This window comes from Pan troglodytes, chromosome 22 (genome assembly GCF_028858775.2).
Source record: "Pan troglodytes isolate AG18354 chromosome 22, NHGRI_mPanTro3-v2.0_pri, whole genome shotgun sequence".
NCBI classification, from domain to species: Eukaryota; Metazoa; Chordata; class Mammalia; order Primates; family Hominidae; genus Pan; species Pan troglodytes.
Genome location: NC_072420.2, coordinates 35,763,675 through 35,785,061, shown reverse-complemented (window position 1 = coordinate 35,785,061; position 21,387 = coordinate 35,763,675). Strand labels below are relative to the sequence as shown.

General features: G+C 41.8%; 1 protein-coding gene across 6 annotated transcripts in view; it reads left to right on the top strand.

Moving 5' to 3' along the window:
* Positions 1 to 1,515: 1,515 nt before the first annotated feature.
* The window catches only part of RUNX1 (RUNX family transcription factor 1), a 282,725-nt gene continuing 262,853 nt past the window's right edge, over positions 1,516 to 21,387 (top strand). The window contains exons 1-2 of one of the 6 annotated variants that reach the window (XM_016938507.4): positions 1,516 to 1,572; positions 17,538 to 17,654. In XM_016938507.4, coding sequence (XP_016793996.1) covers positions 17,597 to 17,654 — 58 coding nt within the window. In that variant the 5' untranslated portion in view covers positions 1,516 to 1,572; positions 17,538 to 17,596. Of the gene's footprint in view, positions 1,573 to 17,138; positions 17,332 to 17,446; positions 17,655 to 21,387 lie in introns of those variants that run through there. The other 5 variants (XM_063803643.1, XM_063803645.1, XM_003949162.6 and 2 more) reach the window with 5 other exon arrangements.

Below are 21,387 nucleotides of genomic sequence, written 5' to 3'. Positions count from 1 at the left end.
AGGCCAACCTTAAAATATGGATGGAGGCAGCTTTAGGCCAAACTTAATTCAATTTAACATACCCAAGATGATAATTCTAATTTTCAGGTAGGTGATTGCAAACATGCTTTCTACATGTTCCTATGGATAGCCCATATCATTGTTGTTCTAACAATTTTTAAAGAATTATTTAAAGAAACCATGTTCTTGATGTTTGGGGACCAAAGTAGAAAGTGACAAAAACAACTTCCTAAGTAATTTACTATCTGCAGGAGGGAGCATGAGTAAAAACCATGTCTACCCAGTCTTTCACTAATAGGTTTGGGGTAATGTTTCTTCCCTTTCATCATCATTTACGCAAAATGTCACATGGCACATTCATTCATGTTAAACAGCAACACAACATCACCACCAAATAAGAGCTAATATGTACTTGGTAGTTAATATGTACCAAGAATTTTTCTAAGTGCTTCACAGGCATTAACCAATTTAATCCTCACAATGACCCTATGGGGTAAGAAATATTATTATTTCCATTTCACAGAGACCTTATGAAGGACTTAATGGTATTATTTCCATTCAACAAGTGAGAGAAAGGAGGCACAGATAGTTTAAGTAGATGGCTCAAGGACACGTAGCTAGTAGGTGGCTGAACTGAGATTACAAACCCAGGTAGCTCCAAGTTCATGTTCACAACCTCATTCTGAATTGTCTTGCTCAGTAAAACAGTGTCCAATACATAGAATGTGGTCAAGAAATGCTTGTTGAATGACTAAAGAACTCAGCCCCAAAGGTATGAAATGGTGGTGGTGTTTTTGAATGTCTCTCCCTATCTTCACCCTTAATCTCCACTTTCTAATATTCCTTTGGGATTTTTCTGCCAAAGCCATACTTGGGGGTGGGGAGGGGGAAAGAGAGGTCTAATTTTCCTTTTAACAATTTTGCAATTAAATGTTCCACAGATGACAACAAAACTAGTTATGTCCCTCCTCTTTCTCTGCATTAGTTTTCCCAGCACTATACATAACCTGTATCAGTTGTTTACTCAAAATAAATCAGGAGAGAACCTTCTTAAGAAAAGTTCCACGTCTTTGGCAGTATTGAAATCAGCTGTCCCAGGACAGAAGTGGGAGGGAGTCCTAGACCCAGATCTGGGACCCCCATCCCCATGAAGAAAGTCAGAAGCCAGCAGCCGCCCATCCTTGGGTGTTTTGTTGTTTGAGCATTTGCTGTCCGCCCATGGTGGTTGGTAATTGCTGGATTCATTGTATGCATTTGGTCTCTCAGGTGTATTTCCTAAACCAACATAAAAAGAAAATGATAAGGGCAAGCGCGTGGAGGTGTTTATGTTTTCAGCTCCAGCCAATTACTTGAGACCTAAAACAACAGTTAGTGCAGATGGAAGGGTGCGGATTATGACGCGGACTACAATGGAAACCCAAACCTCCTCTTGCAGAGCGAGCCCGGCACCCAGCTGTCGTCCACTTGCGTTTAGTGTAGCTGCCACCCAGCAATTAACGCGCCTGGGCTCTCCTTTGGAAACCGAGCAGAGAAGAACAATACCACAGCGAGTTCAACTGGACCAGAAAGCAGGTGAGTCCCGCATGGAGAAAACAAGGTAAATGATCCCTTTTGCCATTGTTTCTTACTGGTGGGCAAACCATTAGCAGGGTGAGCCTGGTATTTAACACTTCTCCAGGTCCTTGAAAAGGATGCAAGAAAAAAGGAAAAAAAAATCCACAGCAGCCTGCAGTGATTGAAGTTCAATGGCGTACTCTATTATCTTCTCCTGTATGTTTAAATAAACCCCCAAAGCTTTCTGTTTCTTAGGTGAAATGTGTCCACATGCATGTCTCACATCTTGGCTGTCAACAGGGATTGCCAGATTAAATGAATTAAAGTAAATGAATTAAATTTGCCCAGTTAAATTTGAATTACAAACAAGCAATGAATAATTCTTTACTATACCCGTGTCCCATGCTGTATTTGGGACATGCTAAAAACTCATTAATTGTTTCTCAAAACTTCAGAGTTAACAATACATGCTTTTTTTTTGGTTTGTTTTTCTGTTTTGTTTTGTTTTGCTAAGTCTGGCAAGCCTACCCTCAGTACATTAGAGAAATATGTCCTTGGTAGGGATAAACTTGAAATTCAAAGGAAGTGATGGGCCAAAAATATGTTTCTCCGTTAAGGTGAGGGTTTGAAGTACAATGGAATCACCTGATTTATCCAAATGTTTTCAGTCCACTCAAAAAGAGAGGGTAAGCTAAAGCTCCCTAGATTGGATAAGTGATAGGAATAAAAATGGAAGTCTTGGAGTTAAAATGTGTGTATGTTGTATATATTAATAGGTGAAGAGTTCTGAGTCTAAAAGAATTCATGGTTGAGTCTGCTTCTCACTACCTTCAGAAGCAGGTCCTAGGTAGTCCATGATCCACACTGTCCTGAATACAGCAGAACACAGAGACATAGTTGTCATCCCCGAGTCATGACTCCATCTCTTATTTTGAATTTCCTTTAGCTTCTCTGAAAAGGGTGCACTGCGAGGTACGCAATTCCAAGCAGGATGAAACTATTTTATCAGCATGATTTCCTGGTTTCATCTGAATTACCTGGGAGGCAGAAACCTAGAAGGCTGTTGTTGAACTCTTGAGTAGATTCAAGGAAAAGATAGGTGGTGTGTGGGATTAAACACGAGTGGCAATATATTTATAACTCAGGCATCAGACAAGATAATCTCTGCATATTAAGATGCTGCAGAAAAAGGATTAATCCTTTAACTTATCATTAAATCAGTTATCTCCTCTAGATCTGCCCTCTGTGTGGTTGACTAACTACAGGAATGGTGAATACCCAAAGGTAATATGTTAGGGCTTGCCCAAACATTCGTGCCAAGTGAGGCCAGAGTTTAAAGTGAAATCAATATCCTGGACTAAAGCATGTGTGTGTGTGTGTGTGTGTGTGTGTGTTTGTGTGTGTGTTTGTGTTTGTGTATGTGTTTGTGTGTGTGTTTGTTTGTGTATGTGTGTTTGTGTGTGTGTTTGTGTTTGTGTGTGTATGTATGTGTGTATGTGTTTGTGTGTGTGTCTGAGTTTGTGGGTCTGTAGAGTTTTTGCAGTCAACCCTAATAATACTAATTTATATTCTAGAAAAAAATGATTTTAAGTTTTATTTTTCTCAATTAAGACACAACTCTACATTCCTCTGTAAGTAGACAGCAGGTATAGAGTGCCACAGAGAATGCAGCTAAATCAGAAACTTTCTGAAGAATCATTTTGCTGGACAGTCTTCTAATTGCTTCCTCTAATTATCATAAAAATAATAAAGATTTAGTAATGCCAATGAGTTAAGAAGTATTATATTAACTGTGTTGCACACTGAGTTAAACAAGCCTCCTTGAGGGTCTCACGACAAAAGATAGACTACACTAACCCAATCACCTAAAGCCAAGAGCCGGATCTTGGCCATATCTATATCCAACTGTCCAACCCAGCATTGATAAGGGGAAGGGGATGAGTAATAATTAATAAATAAATCCACTGCTACTCACCCAGAAGATGTACAGACCATTATATAAACCATTATATAAGAGTCTTATCATGGATATAAACAGTTATTTTAAACACAAAGAATTCTAATCATACAAGCCACTTAATTTTTTTATTGTGGTAAAATATACATAATATTTATCATTTTAACTGTTCATTCGTGTGCAATTCTGTGCCATTAATTACATTCACTATGTTAAGCGACTATCACTGCTATCCATCTCCAGAATTTTATCTTTCCAATCTGAAATTCTATGCTCATCCAACAATGGTTTGCCTTTCCCTCAAGCTGTCAGCCCCTGGTAGCCTCTATTCTACCTTCTGTCTCTATGAATTTGTCTATTTTGGCTACCTTATATAAGTAGAATCGTACAATATTTGTCCTTCTGTGTCTGGATGATTTCACTAAATATAATGCTTTTAATGTCCACCCGTGTTGCAGCGCACATCACAATTTCACTTCTTCTTAGGACAGAATAATATTTCACTTTACACGTACGCCACATTTTTTCTATCCATTCATCCATTCGACTCAATGGACACATTGTATTGTTTCCACTTTTTGAAAACTCACTTGATTTTTGTCTTTCACTATTCTTTTAAATATATTCAATGTGGGCGATCCTTTCTCTGCCTCTCACTTAGATAAGAAAAGTCCTATGGTCACTCTAAATCACAGAATCTCAAATCATCAAAACTGAAAACTTGATTTGACTCCCATAGCTACAGTTGGAGCCTACTGGGACGACTGCTTGGTTGGGTTAATGGAATGTGGCCAAGCTCCTTTCTTCCAGCAGCCTAGATTCCTCCATCCACCCTTACTCCTTGCTAACCAAGACATCTCACACTGCCATGCTGGGGAGGGTGAAGGGAGACAGGGAGGAGGATGGGGAGGCTGCTTGTCTGCTGCTAGTATCAGATGGCTCGGCTCTCTCTGGGCCTCATAGATGTTTATTGCCAATTGCTTCTGCCCTGTGTACTCTCATGGGTTCCACATTGATTGGCACTCCCATTAGGGTCCTTCTGCTGAAACTGCCCTTACAGAAGCTGTACCCTCTCTAGGCTATCGGCCCCTCCTCCCTTCCTTCTTGGCTGCTGCTCCCAGTGGTCTGTATCATAACCTCTTTGGGCTAAAAATCTCCTTGCCTGAAAAGTCCACCTTCTTAGGCAAAATCCCTTTTAAAACAATGCCTAGCCAACATCTCGTTTAGGGATTCCATATTTGAGGATTCCTAAAGGGGCATGTGGGAAGTTCCTAATGCTATCCCTGTCTATCCTACTTTACAAGAGGACACTTCCACTCTCCCAGGGGATAAGTCAGACCTCGACTGATGGACGCATGCTCCCTGCATGATCCGATTCAAGCCCCTCTTGCTAGATTTCATGTGACAGACAGGCTCCCCTCTATGCTTTGGTCACTAAGGTCGGAGAAGACGAGTGCATCAGTTACATTTCAATCACTCTCTTCAAAGACTTCCTTCTTCAGTGCCCACTCTTGACCTTTTTATATCTTCCCTGAGGATCAGGTGTCCAAATAGTTCTTGAACATTCTTTGGAAATCCCTGGACACCTCACTCTGTTATCCCATATTCATCATATCTTAATAGCACCAGTGGCCACAGCATCCTGCCAAGACTCATCACCTACAGCTGCTGTGAACTGTCCTTCTTTTTGAAGGAACATCCCTATTTACCCCACAACAGCCCATCTCGAACATGCTTTCAAAATCTAGCTGTTGGAAGTCCTAGCCAAAGCAATCAGGCAAAAGAAAGAAGGTATCCAAATAGGAAAAGAAGAAGACAAACTATCTCTCTTCACTGGTGATATGATTTTATATAGAGAAACCCTTAAGATTCTGCCAAAAGACTACTAACTGATAGACAATTTTAGTAAGGTTTCAGGATACAAAACCAGTGTACAAAAATCAGTAACATATCTATACATCAATAACGTCCAGGCTAAGAGTCAAATCAGGAACACAATCCCATGTGCAATAGCCACAAAGGAAATGAAACACCTAGGAATACAGCTAACCAAGGAGGTGAAAGATCTGTACTAGGAGAACTTCAAAATACCACTGAAAAAAATCAGAGGTGACACAAATAAATCGAAAAACATTCCATGCTCATAGGTTGGAAGAGTCAATATTGTTAAAATGGCCATACTGCCCAAAGAAATTTACAACACTATTCCTATCGAACTACCAATGTCATTCTTCACAGAATTAGAGAAAACTATTATAAAATTTATATAGAACCAAAAAGGAGCCCAAATAACCAAAGCAATTCTAAGGAAAAAGAAGAAAGCCAAAGACATCACACTACCCAACTTCAAGTTGGGTATAGCCTTCAGTATAAGGCTATAGTAACCAAAACATCATGGTACTGGTACAAAAACAGACATGTAGACCAATGGAACAGAATAGAAAACTCAGAAATAAAGCTGCACACTTGCAACCATCTGACCTTTGACAAAGCCAACAGAAGTAAGCATTGGGGAAGGACTCCTTATTCAATGACTGATGCTGGGATTTCTGGCTAGCCATATGCAGAAGAATGAAACTGGACCTTTAGCTCTCACCATATACCAAAACTAACTCAAGATGGGGTAAAGATTTAAATGTAAGGTATCAAACTATAAAAATCCTAGAAGAAAACCTAAGAAATACCCTTCTCAGCATTGGTCTTGGCAAATAACTTTTGGCTAAGTCCCCAAAAGCAATTGAAACAAAAAAAAATTGACAAGTGGGTCCTAATTAAACTAAAGAGCTTCTGCACAGCAAAAGAAACTATCAATGGATTAAACAGACAACCTGCAGAATGGGAGAAATTATTTGCAAACTATGCATCTGACAAAAGTCTAATACCCAGAATCTATGAGGAACTTAAACAAATCAGCAATCAAAGAACAACCAATTAAAAAGTGGGCAAAGGACATAAACAGACACTACTCAAAAGAAGACATATCTGTGGCCAAAAAACATATAAAAAAATTGCTCACCGTAACTAATCATCAGAGAAATGCAAATCAAAACCACAATGAGATACCATCTCACACTAGTCAGAATGGTTATTATTAAAAAGTCAAAAAACAACAGATGTTGGCGAGGCTGTGGGAAAAAGAGAATGCTTATAAACTATTGACAGGAATGCAAGTTAGGTCAGCCACTATGGAAAGCAGTTTGGAGATTTCTCAAAGAACTTGAAACAGAGCTACTATCATTATACCCGAAAAACACATGCACTCATATGTTCATTGCTGCACTTTTCACAACAGCAAAGACATGGAATCAACCTAGGTGCCCGTCAGTGGTAGCCTGGATAAAGAATCTATGGTACACATACACCATGGAATAGTACACAGCCATAAATGAGTGAAATCATGTCCTTTATAGCAACATGGATAGAGCTAGAGGCCATAATGCTAAGTGAATTAATGCAGGAACAGAAAACTAAATACCACATGTTCTTGCTTACAAATGGGAGCTAAATGCTGGGCACACATGGACATAAACTTGGGAATAATAGACACTGCAGACTACTAGAGTGGGAAAGGAGGTGGGCTGTGGGTTAAAAAACTGCGTATTAGGTACTATGCTCACTACCTGGGTACAACACACCCATGTAACAAATCTGCACATGTACCCTCTATACCTAAAATAAAATTTGAATTAAAAATAAGAATAAAAATTTTTTTAAAAAAAGCAGGAACAAGGAGTACTCAAAATCTTTCTTTACATGTAATTTATCTCTGTTCTATCAAGTACATGCTATATTAATATTTTTGAATTAAATTGAAACAGAAAAGCCATATAATCAACATATATATTCGAACAACATCAAAAGAGTAATCATTAACTTCATATTAACTTTCTATTCAAGCAGAGGAAGAGCTGCTCGTCTGCATGCCAGCAAAATTGGATGTCACCCTTCTGTTTAGTCTGATGAGGTGTCATGAAGGAACAGACCTCAAGTAACTCTTTCTTATCAAATCTGTTGACCTTTCCATAGTCTTTGTTTTTCATGCCTCTCTCTTTTCAGCATCTAACTCTGTTTCCCTTCCCTCCCTTGACAATTCTTCCTCCCTTGGCTTGCACTGTACTCCCTTTATCTTTGTCCTACTTCACTTGCCAGCCTTCCTCTGGCTCCTTTCTCCTCCTACTCCTTTCTTTTATTCATTCCCCACCTTCAGTTTTATATTCTCTTTTACTTTGCAAATTAACTGACTCAGTCTTGCAGCCACAGCTGCAGCTCCATTCTGATGCTTTCAGAATCTCTACCTCTTCTCCTGCAGGAACTATTGCCACAATAATTCAGTCTTACAAGCCACCCAATAACTCTATGGCTTGAAACAACAATCCTGTATTATTGATCGTGTTTCTATGAGAAAGCAAGGCAGTCTGCTGGTCATGGCTGGGTTTGGCTGGCCAGTTCTTCTACATTGGGCTGGAGCTCACTTAAGTGGCCAGTGGTCAGCTAGCTATCAGCTGGTCTAGGATGGCCTCAGCTGGGAAGACTGGCTCTCTTCCATGGGTCTCACCTTCCCATACACCAGCCAAGCATATTCTGATGTGGAAGCACTTTTCCATTTTAAGCCTCTGGTTACATCAAGTTTGTGACTGTCCCAAAGCAAGTCATAAGGCCAAGCTCAGGGTCAGAGTGGGATGAGACCACAGTTACAGGGCAAAGGGAAAGATTACAAGGAGGTCCAAAAAACTGAGGCTCTTAATGCAGTCAACTATCACAGTCCCATTGCTTTCCATTCCTGCTACCCACATCCTTAGTTAAGGAGCTCGTTACTCCATAGCTGAATACTACAACCTCTGGTTCCCCAGCCTCTAGTCCTAATAAAGCCTCATCCATCCATTTATCCATTAACTCATTCATCAAAAAGTTTCTGCATATCAAACACAGTGAGAGATGCTGGAGATACAGTAATGAGCAAAAATAGCCAAGACCTCTGCTATCAAGAGTCAATAGATTAATCAAATAATCATAGATGCCACTACTAGATCAATTTTCCAAAAGTTCTGATTTCATCCCCTCACTTTCCTGGGTTTTGGTGACTCCCCATTATGCACAGAATAAAAGCAAATTTGTCAGCCTGACCTTCAAGGTCCTCCTTTACTTGGACCAAGTTCTGTATTTCCAGACGGGTCCTTCTCTAGTCTCCTTCATCAGCTCCTCTTTCTCTGCCAGGTTGGGATCCTCACTTTCTTCCAAGCTGGGCTTATTTCTGATCTGCCTTTCACCTCATATCCCTTCCCCTTCTTTCTCCTCCCCCTGTTATTTTGTCAGTCAAAACTGTACACGTCTAGTACAGACAAAATGAAACTTGCATATGTTGTCAAGGTCCAGCTCAGGACTCCATTATTTTGTGGCTACAAGTTTTTCAGCCACAAAACCCCTTCCTGACTCAGACACCACCCTCTGCCCAGCTCATGGTCTCTGCTTAGTTTCATGAGCCATACCCAAGGTCAGGACAATGGCAAGGCAAGAGAGGCACCTAAGGTGCAAAATTTAAGGAAGCCCTCACCCTTCAGGTTGTGCGACACGGGGTCGACACTGAGAGTCGATGCCTCTTTAAATTTTGCATCCTGGGAGCCTCACTCACCTTACCCTAGTTTTAATCCTGGCCATACCTGTACTTTCAGTATTTGCTATTCATTCATTTCCAATGTGAATGGCTTATAAGACTGTAAACCTTCTTCTAAGTATAACCAACCAGGTTCATCTTGTCCATGGCTAGAAAATAAATACTCAGTGAAATAATTGAGTACTCAATAAATACTCAGTGAAATATATAAGGTTGCAGAGAAAGTGGGGTGTTCCTGATATTTGGCAAGGCCCAGGAAAAAGATCAGAAGAGATAAACAATGCAGGGATAAAGGGGGAACTGAATAATTCTACCTAAGATTAAGACAAGTAAATTTATGTTGCGATAATAAAAGAATTATAGGAGGCCAGGCGCGGTGGCTCATGCCTCTAATCCCAGCAATTTGGAAGGCCGAGGTGGGTGGATAGCTTGAGGTCCGGAGTTCAAGACCAGCCTGGCCAACATGGTGAAACCCTGTCTCCACTAAAAATAGAAAAAATTAGCTGGGTGTGGTGGCACATGCCTGTAATCCCAGCTATTCGGGAGGCTGAGGCAGGAGAATCACTTGAACCCAGGAGGTGAAGTTTGCAGTGAGCCAAGATCGCACCACTACACTCCAGATGGGTGACAGAGCAAGGCTCCATCTCAAAAAAAAAGGAAAAAAAAGAATTATAGGATCACAGGAAAGCAATGTTGCTATGATCGTTGGAGCATGCTACACACTAATTATATAAAAGCATAAAAATCATGAGCCCAAGCAGGGTGTCGGGGGACAGACCCAAATGTAAACTCTAATAGATAAGGAAATGGAGGAAGGGCTCTTACAGTTAGGTTTTGAGGAGAAGATAAAGCTAAATACACACATACATGCATATGTATATGTATACACATATACACGTGTGTGTGTGTGTGTGTACACACGTAAATACGTATGGCCATAGCAAATATAGAGGGGTAGATAGAAAAGAGGTCCATCAATCATGGAAATGTGATTTAAAAGTAGCAGAAATTGGCAAGTGAGACCAATCAAAAGGATAATGATGGGATTCTTTGTTTAAACACAAAAGCACCACAGGAATAGGTTGAAGATCACCTGCAAAATTTGACAGTGCACGCTCCATGAACTTCTGTTCATTGATGACAATACTAATGCAGACATAAGAAATAAAATTTCCAAGTAGCTCAGAATTTCTTTAAGAGCTGCAGGTAATTTCTGAAACCCCCTAATGTCTGTTCAGCATCAACTCTGAGTCTGAGTAAGGTCTGAAGGCTCAGTTCACACACCATGCAGTCCATGTGGGCAAAAGATAATATCCTTGGGACTTCATTTTCAATATAAAGTTAGAGAATTACGAACAATGCTAAAATGTGAAATAAGCACAGGGAGACCAACTAAGAGTAATATTCCACAATAATCGAAGGCCTTTATAGCTCTGATGTGTCTGGCACACAAATATCATTGCCCTCTGACTATGGAAACCAGAAGAATACTCTTCCTTTTTACTCCCAATAACGCTTTAGTTCTGCTAATGCTTGCTAATTCTCCAAATTATCTTATCCTGGAAGGATTAGTATCTCAGATACAAGCCTTGTGTGTGAAACAGTATCTTCAATTAATATATATTTGATTTCATATGTGTGTATATACATATATATATACACACACAAACATTATACACACACACATATTATACTTGTTAGTGGGAATGCAAAATGGTACAACTGCTATGGACAACAATGTGAAGGTTCCTCAAAAATTAAAAATAAAACTACTATATGATCCAGGAATCCCACTTCTGGGTATTTATTCGAAAGAATTGAAATCAGGATCTCAAAGAGATGTTTCTTTATACTCCCAAGTTCATTGCAGCACTATTCACAATAGGCAAAATGTGGAAAAAACCTAAATGTCCATTGGCAGATGAGTGGATAAAGAAAATATGGTTATATGCATATAGTGGAATTATTCAGCCTTAAAAAAGGGGGAAGTATAGCAATATGCAACAACATAGATGAACCCAGGGAACATTATGCTAAGTGAAATAAGCCAGCCATGGAAGGATACATACTGCATGATATTACTTAATATGAGGTATCTAAAATAGTCAAACTCATGGAATTAGAAAGTGGAACAGAAGTTACCAGGAGAGGAGGGAGAAATCTGAAATTGCTCAATTGGCATAGTTTTAATTAGACGTGATGACTACTTTCTAGAGATGTGATGTACAGCATAATGCCTATATAGAAGTATTTTTAACAATACTGTACACTTGAAAATTTGTTAAGAGGGTAGATCTCATGTTAAATATTCTTACCAAAATAAATAAATAAATAAATAGTATACATGATATGTAATACATATATGTGTAATATAATATCATATATAATATACAATACATATACATACATCCACATATATTTCAAGAGCCAGTGATGGCTTTATGTGATGGATCATTCACTATCAGCCCCAAATGCTTGAAAGATCATATCCTGGTAGTTATAGTTACGTTAATGTGGGGTACAAGGTGATTTCTTCCTTCTGCTTTGAATAAACTAAAAACTTGAGAAAGAAATGAAATCAGAACCAGAACATAGACAAGATCATTCTTCCTGCTCTCCTTCCAAAAATCCAGCCAGTTTCTATACTGGCAAGAGGAAGGAAAGGGAATTTAGAGAGGAGGAAATTAAAATACACACCACACAATTTTAAGTACAATATTTTGTTTCTCAGTTGAGTTGATATTTTTATTTGATTTGGACATTTTGAGGATCTGAAAGAATTTTAGCCTGAATCTGTAGAGCTGAGTATTATTATTTCAAAGGAACATTTAATTCAAAAATTAAGTGGTGAATACTAAAGATCTCTGTAGCACCAACTACAGAGGGTATTTTCAACTCGATCCTACTGGGTCCTCTCAGTTAGAGCCCTAAAGTCATGCCTTTATAATCCCTGGCAAGTGCAAATATTAAAATTCACATATTGGATGTTTCCATATTGAAATGTCAACCACAGATCTCTTTCTTATTCCATTCAAAACCACTTTTCATAGTCCAGTTACTGACCCTCATAGCACCCCAGTGAAAAAAGCAGTGTTATGCTTTAGTTTCTAAATAGCCATGTGAAAGTTTGGTAATTTGCCTACCCCAGGGAAAAGAAGTAGCATTTCAATAAGAGTGCAAAGTTCCTGAATCCAGGTGCTTTGATCAGACTTGGGATATTAACCATTATTTGCCACATAAACTGAAGTATTGAATTGTACATTATCTGACCAACATGAACTCTGGCTTCTCTAACTCCAAGTAATTTTAGTTTCCTCATTTCCCTTTGCTTTCTCTGCCTGGATCTCAGGCTATAATTAGCGTCAGGTTGGAGGAACTGGCTGGAAAGTTCAGTACCAACCCGGAATGTTTTCCATCATTTGACCAAACCTCGAATGCTGAACATTTCTAACATTCAAAGAGGGTTTGTTTAAGTTTTCCAGTTTTACCCTCCTGGTTTCAAATGCCACCAGAAGCAGAAGGGCCAAAACTCTGTAAGGAGAAGCTATTTTAAACAAGCTTGCTGGCCCAGAGCAGCCTGAAAGGACCCAGATGCATCTGAGAGAAGTAGCCAAACCCCTGGGTGCCTGCACAAATGGAGCCTCTGGAACCTGGGAGGCTTGGCTGTTCCAAGGAAGCACAATTCAAGAGTGGGCCCTTTCTTTTGCAGCAAAGGAGGGCATGACCTCGGCAAGGCAGTGGCTGGAGAGCGGGGCCAGGCAACCCTCTGGGAGGGGGACAGCCCATGGCAGGACTGCAAGGCCACCTGCGACGCTGCCTGCCACGTGGACACGTGCTGTGTGTCTGGAAGAACTCACAGGATTGATGTGTTTCCAAACTGCAGACTAGGTGAAAACTGAGAGTCTGGTGCCCCCAGAGGAAAAAGCCTTCTGCTTATATACACATGGCCACCAGCTAGGCAGATGGAGCACAGGGAGAGCCTCCCTACATTGTGTGTCAAACCTCAAACTGTAAACTTGACCCAAACACGGCACTTGAGATGAGAGGTCCGAGTGACAATCCAAGAAAATGCTACCTTAGAGGACGTGGGCCTTGCCTCTTGTGGGTTTCTGCTGTCTAGAAACATCCAGGGCTTACAAAATTATGTCAGAGCAACAAAGTAGAAAAGTTTCAGAAAGCTCAAAGGAAGAAAAAGACATCTCAAAGAATGTAAACACCGTGTTATTATTTCTCTACTAAATTCCAATAGATGCAAGGCTTTCCTCAGCAATGTTTCTCAAACTTTAATGTGTATAGAATCATCCGAGGAACTGTAAAAATACAGATTCTCATTCAGTAGGCCTGGGATACAGCCCGCAATGCAGAGTCTCAGCAAGTTCCTGGGTGCCATCGACACTGCTCACCTGCAGTCTGCAAGCAGAGGAGGAAGCAGTTGAAACTCTTTCATTTGAAATAATTCTCCCTGGCTGCTCTTCATATCATTACATAACATTCAAGTGACAGGTTGGTTTCAATGTCTGCCTTTTTTCTTTCTTTTTTCCTTTTGAAATCATATTTCCCCAACAATACCTCTTCATCTAGGCAAGGTTAAGAAGTAAATTCTGAGGCCGGGCGCGGTGGCTCACGCCTGTAATCCCAGCACTTTGGGAGGCCGAGGTGGGCGGATCACGAGGTCAGAAAATCAAGACCATCCTGGCTAACACGGTGAAACCCCGTCTCTACTAAAGATACGAAAAATTAGCCGGGCGTGGTGACGAGCACCTGTAGTCCCAGCTACTCGGGAGGCTGAGGCAGGAGAATGGCGTGAACCTGGGAGGCGGAGCTTGCAGTGAGCTGAGAGCGCACCACTGCACTCCAGCCTGGGCGACAGAGCAAGACTCTGTCTCAAAAAAAATAAAGTCTTGGGTAGCTTAAATTTGAATTGCACCTTTATCTAAAGAAGTGAGAGGCTTGTGCGGAAGAGAGATGTGTCCTGTGTGGGCACCATCATGAGTGTCCAGGAAAGAACATCTTTAATAGCTGGGCTTCTAGGGCTCCCTAGCTGTCTCAAACCATTGGATTTGCCAAAAGCAGGTTATAGTCATCCCATGAAGCTTTGATGTCTACGTCCCAATTTAAAAATCATCCCTGACCTCATTGTCAGCACAGCATGGAAGTTTCTGAATAGGACATCTGTTAGAAAACAGATTTAGAAAATAAGGAAAATCCACACTACCTAGAGAAAATTCAGTAGCATTGTCCTCCTGGGATTTTAGACTCCATCCAATTTGGGTGGTCCATCTCTGCCTCCATTTTCTGGCCAGAGAATCTACTTTATAATAGACATGTGGAGTTCAGAGATAGCATGCGGCAATCATGTAATGAATATCCCTAACAGAGAGTGCTTTGATTGGATTGGACTGCACGCAGAAGTCTATACATTAATTACAGGGTTATGCAGGTAAACATCTTTCAACCCTTTCTAGTATTTTCATAGGGCCATTAAAAAAGACACCTGAGCATTTTCTCCCCACCCCGCCCCCCCACCCATGGTGGCATTTAGAAGCTGCAGCCAATATGAGCGAGAATGAAAACTGTCATCCAATTCCTTGGCAAAGCCACAGTCCACTGCAGACTCTTGGGTACAATCCCCAAGCCAGAAACCCAGGGTCTGAGTCACTTGCAGGAACTAGGACAGAGGGTGTGGGTCAATACACAAACTTAAAGAATCCTAAACCGTTCGAGTTAAGATAGGATTAAGTATTTCTCCAGGCGGTTCATTGATGACAGACGTGCCCTTTTGTCTTGGGCTCCTAGGGAAGTGGTAAGGCCAAGTTCACCAGCAGCTGGCTGAGGCTTTACTTATTGTCATGACCTGGAGGGTGCCCAGAAAAGCTCCAACTGTTGCCTCACCAAGCTGCGAAGTTATGCTGCGGCTGCCGTGGCTGTTAACCCCGCCCAGGAAGGCCGTGCAGGGCCAGTGTGCAGACCTTTGCATTCTGCCCCCTGGTGCCCTGTTGAAACCTCAGTCCCGAAGATGACAGCGTATAGTGAGGCTTCAACGAGCCCCAGCCTTAGAGTGTCTTTACACTCTAACCTGTCCTACAAAGACCCCACTGAAAGAAATAGATATCTGGCTAGAGCTAGGCCCAAAGAGAAAAGTTGAGAATTCAGGCCGTTCACTACCACATCCAAACCCTCCTCCTAAGCATCTGGACACCTAAGGCTAAAAGCATCTGGGGAGTTTCTAAAATTAAATCTCCCAAGGATATTCTGTATGGCCCCTTGAATTGCTAAGTCATTATTAAGTGTGAGTCGACTCTGCAGTGGCAGCTGCACATTACAGCCCTCGGCTCTTAGGGCCCTTCCAGGGAATATTAAGTGTGGGAGAGAAAAATGAACCTGGTTTGGGGTTCAACTCAGGCTTGACTTTATTAGGGAGGGTAACAACACAGGCCCATTATGTTCATTATGTTCACAGGGGATTTGCACTGAGAAGCAATATGAAACACGCATCACATTTAAAGATTCACGAGCCTCATAAAAGAGATGTAGCACTATTATTCTTTTTTAGATGTTAGCAAAGTGTCAACATGTGGCCAGCTAACTTCTCACAAGTGTAAGAGAAAGCGGTCTGTTGAGTTTCAATTCCTGCTTTAGTCAAAACAGGAGTAAGTAAAAATTGTGTCTGTTCCTTTTGAAAGACTTGTGCCATGGAAGCTACTATCGTTGTGGGTCTTCGTGTGTGTGAAATTAAGTGGATGAGGGAAAACCGAGGGAGTGTTGTGGGAGTTCAGCCTTTCTAAAGTGCCTGTGCTGGCTACTGCAGCTTAGAATCCAGGACTGGCATTTACAACCCATCATCACACAGGTTCTCTTGACCCTGTGTGTCGAAATTTCACGTGCGCAGAGTGCTATGGCGGATGTAGGCAGAGCAGAGCCAAATGAATAAGGTAGTAAATTAGGAAAATAAGCCTTTCTTCATCTTGGAACTACAAAACAAAATGACGTTTTAGTTGTCAGCAGGTAAAGCCAGTGGGGCCGGAAAATGAAATACGTGTGACCACAGTGGTTTGCCCACTTACAAGATTATCCTATTTTTAGCATCTTCAAACAGGCATGTCTTTCTAAGGTAGAGGACGCGCTATATAATATTCATTAGTCAGCCCCAGGAGAAGTGTCTCCTCCTGGTTCCCCTTCTATTGTGACATCCTCATGTGCTCAAAGTGTAGTTTTACCTACAGGTGTAAATTAGCCTATTGATTTGAATTGAACTAGAGAAAGGCAATACAGGGAGCTTTCCCAAGTGACAACACAAATAAACATCTGCAGAGTAACCACTGCTTTGTCCCAAATACAGAAATTCTCTCTGCTTTGTTTTCCTTTAGCTTCCTAATTTGTGTGTGTGTGTTAAGACTGTACTATGATTTTATCTCTTTACTGAAAGAGATACATACTAAAGTTGTCCATTTAGGGGGAATAAAACCACATAATTTTGGTTTCATTAAAATAGTCTTTTTATTTCAAAAGTAAAATTCTTTCCCTTTCCCAGGCTTTAAAATACCTGTGAGTTGCCAGCCCGTTGTAGGGGTCAGACTCTCACCAAAACATTTCTTTTTATTTATTTTTCCCTTTTATAGTTTCACTTATGCCATGATAGACTTTACCAAGGACTTAACTCTCCCGGAGCTGATGCCTAGCATTTTAAATGATGGGATCCACATCCTGTCGGAGCAGCGGCTTGATGCCAGCGTTGAATTACTATTGAATAAGCAGCAATGAAATCTTTATCAAAATAATCAGTAGTTCCAAAAACCACAAATAACAACAGGAGCCGAGTTGTACTAAATCAGCAAAGACCATTGAGATATAATAAGTGACTGAGTCACTTTTTTCTACATCCCCCCCTCTTGCAAAGTCTACTCGGCTATTTTCTTGCACAGCCTGGGGGAGGGCAGGTGGAGGGAAGGAAGGGCATTGCTCAGAAAAGAAAAAAAAAAAATTGACATCACTTAAGTCACATGATTGGCAAGAACCAATTGAGATGGGCTGTGGAAAGGGGAACAGTTAAATTTGTAATTTGGGTTGTGTGAAAACTTCTTTGGGCCTCATAAACAACCACAGAACCACAAGTTGGGTAGCCTGGCAGTGTCAGAAGTCTGAACCCAGCATAGTGGTCAGCAGGCAGGACGAATCACACTGAATGCAAACCACAGGGTTTCGCAGCGTGGTGAGCATCACCAACCCACAGCCAAGGCGGCGCTGGCTTTTTTTTTTTTAATCTTTAACAATTTGAATATTTGTTTTTACAAAGGTGCATTTTTTAATAGGGCTTGGGGAGTCCCAGAGGTATCCAGCAGGGGGGAGAAGAAAGAGAGATGTAGGGCTAGAGGGGTGAGGCTGAAACAGTGACCTGTCTTGGTTTTCGCTCCGAAGGTAAAAGAAATCATTGAGTCCCCCGCCTTCAGAAGAGGGTGCATTTTCAGGAGGAAGCGATGGCTTCAGACAGCATATTTGAGTCATTTCCTTCGTACCCACAGTGCTTCATGAGAGGTGAGTACATGCTGGTCTTGTAATATCTACTTTTGCTCAGCTTTGCCTGTAATGAAATGGCAGCTTGTTTCACCTCGGTGCAGAGATGCCTCGGTGCCTGCCGGTTCCCTGTCTTGTTTGTGAGAGGAATTCAAACTGAGGCATATGATTACAAGTCTATTGGATTACTTACTAATCAGATGGAAGCTCTTCAGAAATGTTTTAATAAATACTTAGTTATGCTGTTGGAGTGTTCAGTCGGTGCGTGAGAACTTTGTCAAGTGCGAGTAAGTTGTGCTGGTCTTGTTTAAAGGCTTAGAGATTATGAAGCTTGCACGAAGCTCCCTGGGTTTTATTTTGCTGTCCCTTGCCCGGAATGCCTGTGTCTGAGTTATCCTTAACTCGGCATGCTGTGTGGCCCAGAATGCAGCCTGCCCTGGGGCTTAGCAGGCACATGCACAGAGCCAGCCAGGAGGGCTGGTGCCAGTGTGGGGCAGGAGGCGGAGGCTCTCAGATAGCCTTGCACCAGCCTGGGGACTTCAGGGCCAAAGTGGCAAGGCAGCTGTCTCTGTAAGGCAGAGAGTACAGGAGACTGACAGACTTGGTTAGGTTAAAATCATCAGCATGGGGCTGTGCTGTGTTTTTCCTTGTAGCCTCAATGCAAAGAGACAACCAGCATCTTTCAAGAGAGAAAGGAAGCAAATTGTGGCATACCGAGGTCTCTCTGGAAAAGGGCAATAGAGAAGTTTCCTGAGTTAAGCATTCTCGCAGCTTAAGTCGTTAGATCACAGGCTTATGAATAGGAACAGCCAGGGTGGAAAACCTGTCTCCATTTTTGAAACCAGCCTCTTGAAATGGACAAAGCTGTGGTTGAGCTGTGAGTGTGTGAGTATGTGTGTGCATGTGCGTTTTGTGTATCTTTCGTGGTAAAAGAGGGCTGTGCTTAAACAAACAAAAATAATAACATAAAATGTCACAAAGGCATTGCCGTGTGCGTCGGGGCACGCACTCTGACCAGTGCCTGCAAAGTGTATCTTGATGGTTTGGCAAAGCTGAGATGGAGTGGGCTGGGATGGGAGAATAATTAATTTTCTGGCTACAAACTCTCTTGAGCACCCAAATTGTATCTGTGACTCATTATTTATTCATACAGCTAAGTGAGCAGGGGAATGCAGAGGGCTTGCCGGCCACTTTATCACAGCAAATGCTATTGTGAATGCACGGGGCTGTATGTTTCCGGGTCCCTGAAATTAAAAAACTTGATGAGAGAGAGAGACAGAGAGAGAGAGAGAGAGAGAGAGAGTGTGTGTGTGTGTGTGTGTGTGTGTTGGAGATGGCAAGAGAGAAGTTAAAGAGAAAGAGAAGAAAACAAGTCATTAACCAAGCTCAAGTTTCAAATTAAAGAGTTTTCAAGTGCTTCTTTACTGGCAGCAGAGGGAATTTTAGTGAAGTTGAATCATGCAGACGTGCGTTAGTCACTAGTCTTGCAGCGTCGTTTGGTTGGTAACACAGAGACACCGGCCACTGGTGAAAAGCTGCAAACGGCTCCCTGGCTGCATTTCCCCTGGGCTGCTAACAAGCAGAGGAAGCAATATTTGTATAGAATAACAGAAAAAAAAGATCTTCCTGGCTTTCCTCTGCTTTCAGTACCCCCTCAGAACGTGTATTGTTTCCTATTTTATCAACTCAGGAAGGCAGATTCAGGAAATTTTTAAGCATTCCATTGAGCAATAGGTTGGGTTTCAGTGTGCAGTGCTGGCCCCTGGGGCTCTCCTTACTGGCCAACAGCAAAGATGGTGAGGGACACGCTGAGCTATGTAGACATCAGGAAATAGCAGGAGTCTGGCTATCTCCCGGACAAGCCCAGGGCTCCTGTGCCCGATGGACACTCAGCTGACCTGCGCTAGGTTAGGAACAAGGGTCGGTTAGCTTTCACGGAGGCAGTGTAGGGAGGGCCTGAGCTCGCAGCAAGACTCAAAAGGGATCATCTGGAAAGGTTTTTCCACTCCTTCCTTTCAGTGAAAGGAACTCAGGGTTCTTTAGAATCTCTAATTTGGTAATATAATATTGAGATTTGATGTCAGAGGGCCAAGTGAAATCTTGGCAATTTCCTGGTTAATTTCATCCAAGTGATCCATCAACATGAAGGTTTAAATTGTCCAGGTTAACTGTCCACATCATTCACCCAAGCCGGAGAGGTGGCAAAATATCATTTCTTTTGATACCGTTTGGTCATCATCTTAGAGCTTGATGCTAGAAGAATCACCATCCCTGCCAACAAATGGCTCTCCCCCAGAGTTCTCAGCCTGTTGCCATAGCTGGGCCACTCACAGTGGTCAATGCGGTCACTTCTGGCTGCCTGTAATTTACAGCATGTGTTCCCTCCCCAACGGCAACTGTGAGCCGAAAGGGAAGACAGCATCTTTGTTTTCTTCCTGGGATGGTACTTTATCAGTCCATGCAATTCTCACAGAAGGAAACCTGTAACTCATTTTTAGCCAGATACCCATGTGGAAACTGGGGGGAAAGAGAGGAGTGAAGCCAAGCAAACCATTGTTCCCTTCCTTGAGAGAGGCAAGCCGGAGTCTGAGAGACTGGCACATGAAATTGATGTGGTCTACCACAGAGAACTCGGGGCTTTTTCTATCACACCACACCAGGTTCCCACCGAATTTGCTTAGGAAAGAAGACAAGATGCGATTGAAATTCCCTGGAATTATCACACATGGTGTGCAACGTAAAATTCTTGCTGAACCCAAACTTGGGTTCCCTTGAAAAGTGCAGTGTGTCGGCAGAAAGAGTTGAGGTAGGTGTGGGGAGGAAAAGCCTCGGCATGTACATATTTTTGCAAAATGGCTCAGGTAGCCTTGTTCTTAGAAGTGGCTTAGTGGTCTATGCAAAGCCTGAACACTCACATGCCTCTGCGTTCCTAGAACCACAGGTAAAAATCTCAGCGAGACCGACTCCCTGCTTGTCTTCTCAGCGGTTCAAGTTTACCCCACTGAAGCAGTCTTTCAAAGGGAATTGCCAAGTACAAAGCTGCATGTATAAAGTATGTTCTTCTCTAAGCATCGGCTTGCCGCTCTTTTCAGAAGAATATTTATTAAGACACTTCTTCTGGCTTGACTGAACACTTAAGATCTTAAGATCTTAAGACTTCAGGCTTAAGCCACAGAAATTTATTTTCACACAGTTCTGGAGGGAGACTGGAGGTGTGAGATCAAGGTGTCGGCAAGGCTGATTTCTGGTGAGGCCTCTCTCCTTGGTTTTGCAGACAGCTCCCTTCTCCCTGTTTCATCACATGGTTATCCCTCTGTGTGTGTCTGTCTCCTAATCTCTTCTTATAAGGATACCAATTGCATTGTATTGGGGCTAGCCTAATGGCGTCATTTTAAAACCCTATATCCAAATAGTGTCAAATTATGAGCACCTTGGGGTTAGGACTTCAATGTATTAATTCTAGGGAGACATACTGCAGTCCCTAACAGTGGGTCTTAGCAAATCTGACTCACCCTGGCCCACAAGGAAACTGTGGGATGGGGCATCCTGGCTGCTCTCTTGGATGTTAAAGAATCAGACTGTAGTTCCTCCTTTGTGAGACGGAGTTTCACATCTGAAACTGCCCACACATTTTGAAACTATAAAAAAAAAAGGTGTGATAAAGCTATCTAAACTCACAATCATGCCTTTGCCATTTAGACTGTTTGCACGCTAAGAAACTGTAGAAAATGACGAGTAATTTTGAAATGTTTAA